The 2,500-nt window shown below is 45.8% G+C and overlaps 1 protein-coding gene across 1 annotated transcript in view; it reads left to right on the top strand.

Annotated features, from left to right (window-relative positions):
- syt4 (synaptotagmin IV) overlaps positions 1-2,067 on the top strand; it is a 6,852-nt gene extending 4,785 nt beyond the window's left edge. Inside the window, exons 3-4 of the mRNA XM_062516521.1 lie at positions 122-242; positions 884-2,067. Of these exons, the coding sequence (XP_062372505.1) occupies positions 122-242; positions 884-1,206 (444 nt within the window). The 3' untranslated portion in view covers positions 1,207-2,067. The remainder of the gene's footprint in view (positions 1-121; positions 243-883) is intronic.
- Positions 2,068-2,500: the final 433 nt, after the last annotated feature.

Raw genomic sequence — 2,500 nt, 5'->3', positions numbered from 1 at the left:
AATTGACCATACTGTGACTATCAATGTGACTCCATACACTTAGTAAAGATGGAACTGTATCTTGTTCTAAATTCCGTGTTCTTGTGTTCTTTGTGTTCTGTGTTCCGTGTTCCGTGTTCAGAGGAGTGCCGGGCGAGGTGAGCTGCTTCTGTCCCTCTGCTACCAGTCCACCACCAGCACGCTGACCGTGGTGGTGCTGAAGGCGCGTCACCTGCCCAAGGCCGAGAACGGAGGCCCCTCAGGTGAGAAGGACACCTTACAGGTTCATCATTCAGACACGCAGGATGGAGTTCCTGAGAGGAGACAGCGCCCTAATAAAATACAGCCTAGCAGCAGCACGCTACAAAAGAAGACATTAGCGCAGAGGCCATTAAGTACACCGGAAACTAGCCAGGCCCCTTGATGGCCGAGACTGATAAAAATCCTCTACGGAAACATTACACAGAGAGAAACGAGGGTTATAAAACTGCTCTAAAATCCTGTGCGTCAAGTCCACACCGCTGAATGCCGTGTCTGGTGAGCGCCGGCCTTTAGAGATGTGCGCTAGTGTCACAGCTGGCATAATATCGCCATGCAGGTTACTGTACTGTAGGTGTGGATGTGCAAACAATTAGATTTAGAACCAGATAATATTCAGACTTTAGACAGATAAACATGGGCTGACATGGCTATTTGTGAGCCATAGAGCTGGTACTTTCATCAAGTCAATAGTTCTCCAAAAGGTATAGCCTAGCTAGAGAATTGTACCTATTCAGGTATCATCTATTATGACTGGAAAGTTTGGCTTACAAATGGAGAGAAGAGTTTAGAGTGTGATACATCTTGTAAAGTGCCGTGCTTATGTGCATCTACTGAATTCTTTTTTCTCTATTTCTCTGTTTAGAGTCGTATGTGAAGATCAACCTTTATCAGGGCAAGAAGCGTGCGTGTAAGAAGAAGACCCACGTGAAGAAATGCTCTCCGAACCCCGTCTTCAACGAGCTGTTTGTGTTCGACGTGCCCTGCGAGGCCAACCTGCGCGACACCAGCGTGGAGCTCCTCCTCCTGGACTCCGATAGGTCGGCGCGCCTGCCTGTCGTCGGCCGCCTCCTCCTTGGCACCGCCTCCCCGGGCACTCAAGGCGAGCACTGGCGCGAGATCTGCGATCACCCGCGGCGACAGATCGCCAAGTGGCACGTGTTGACCGAGGACCAGCCGTTTCCGTAAAAAAACCTGCGGGGGGGGGGGGTCGATGAGACCGCCCGTGAACTGTCACCGCCATGACGTAGTGAGATGGAGGAAGTGGGTGGGAGGGAGCTAGCCACAAATGATGTCATCTGTCAATCAATCAAAGTCTAAGTCAATCATCTACTGGTGTTATTGGGGTTCGGGGGGCTTATTAAGGGGAGGGGTGGAAGGAGACAAAGAATGCTTAATCCAGCCAATCAGTGATTCCAAAGACAGTCTCAGAGGCACCCAATGACACGTCTTTCCATTCTTTAACATCAACCAATCACCAACTTGTGCAGTGCCGATGTCATTGCTGTTGCTATAGCTGTTTTTTTCTTCTACAATTACTATGACTATAACTCAGTGGTATGAAAAGAAAATATATGACTTGTCAAACCCTGTTAATATAATGCTGTAAATTACCTGAATGATCAGTTTATTTTTTAAAGATGCTATCTTTTATTTATTGAATGTTGAATTGATAAGATTGTTTTGGTTTTGTACTTGAGTTTTATTTTCTTTTGTTTGCCCGGGTATGTTTTGTAACTTTGAAGTTGTATGTCATTACGTAACTCATATCGCAGCCGTGGTAACGCAGCCTAAATTAGGCGCAAAGCGCAGTGGAGACAAACTGTTTATGAGGGATAGGACACTGGTAAAACTGGTCTCTCTCTGTGTGTGTGTGTGTGTGTGTGTGTGTGTGTTTGTGTGTGTGTGTGTGTGTGGTGTGTGTGTGAAAGTTAGAGAGGCCAGTTGAAAGAGAGAGGCAGATAGATTCCATTCTGTCTTCTTTATAGTGAGCACAATGACAGAACGCAATGTATTGTACATGTACCTTACTATAAAACATGAAGCCCTGAAAAAAGACTAAAACAAAATGGACTCATCGTTATTTTCACACACAAACACACACACACACACACACACACACACACACACACACACACACACACACACACAGTAATGATAGTAATTATAGTAATGATAGTAACTGACAGATAATATAACACAAATATCAGATCCAGAGCCCAATTCTTTCGGTGTGTGGGTGTGTAGTGGATCATGCTGAAATGTGATGAAAGATGATCAACATTTTCTGCAAGACTATCCCTTGCAGGGGTATTGCATGAGGGGCTACCCCTTAGAGTTTTTGATAAGTCTAGGGAGGGCGATGATCACAAATGATTGACCTCTATGTATGCTATGTGTGTGTGTGAGTGTAGCCTATGTGCGTGCGTGCCTGTGTGTGTGTGTGTGTGTGTGTGTATGTGTGTGTGCATGCATACGTATG

This window comes from Sardina pilchardus, chromosome 16 (genome assembly GCF_963854185.1).
Source record: "Sardina pilchardus chromosome 16, fSarPil1.1, whole genome shotgun sequence".
Classification (NCBI taxonomy): Eukaryota; Metazoa; Chordata; class Actinopteri; order Clupeiformes; family Clupeidae; genus Sardina; species Sardina pilchardus.
Note: the sequence above shows the minus strand (reverse complement) of the source record. Positions and strands in the feature narration are given on the sequence as shown.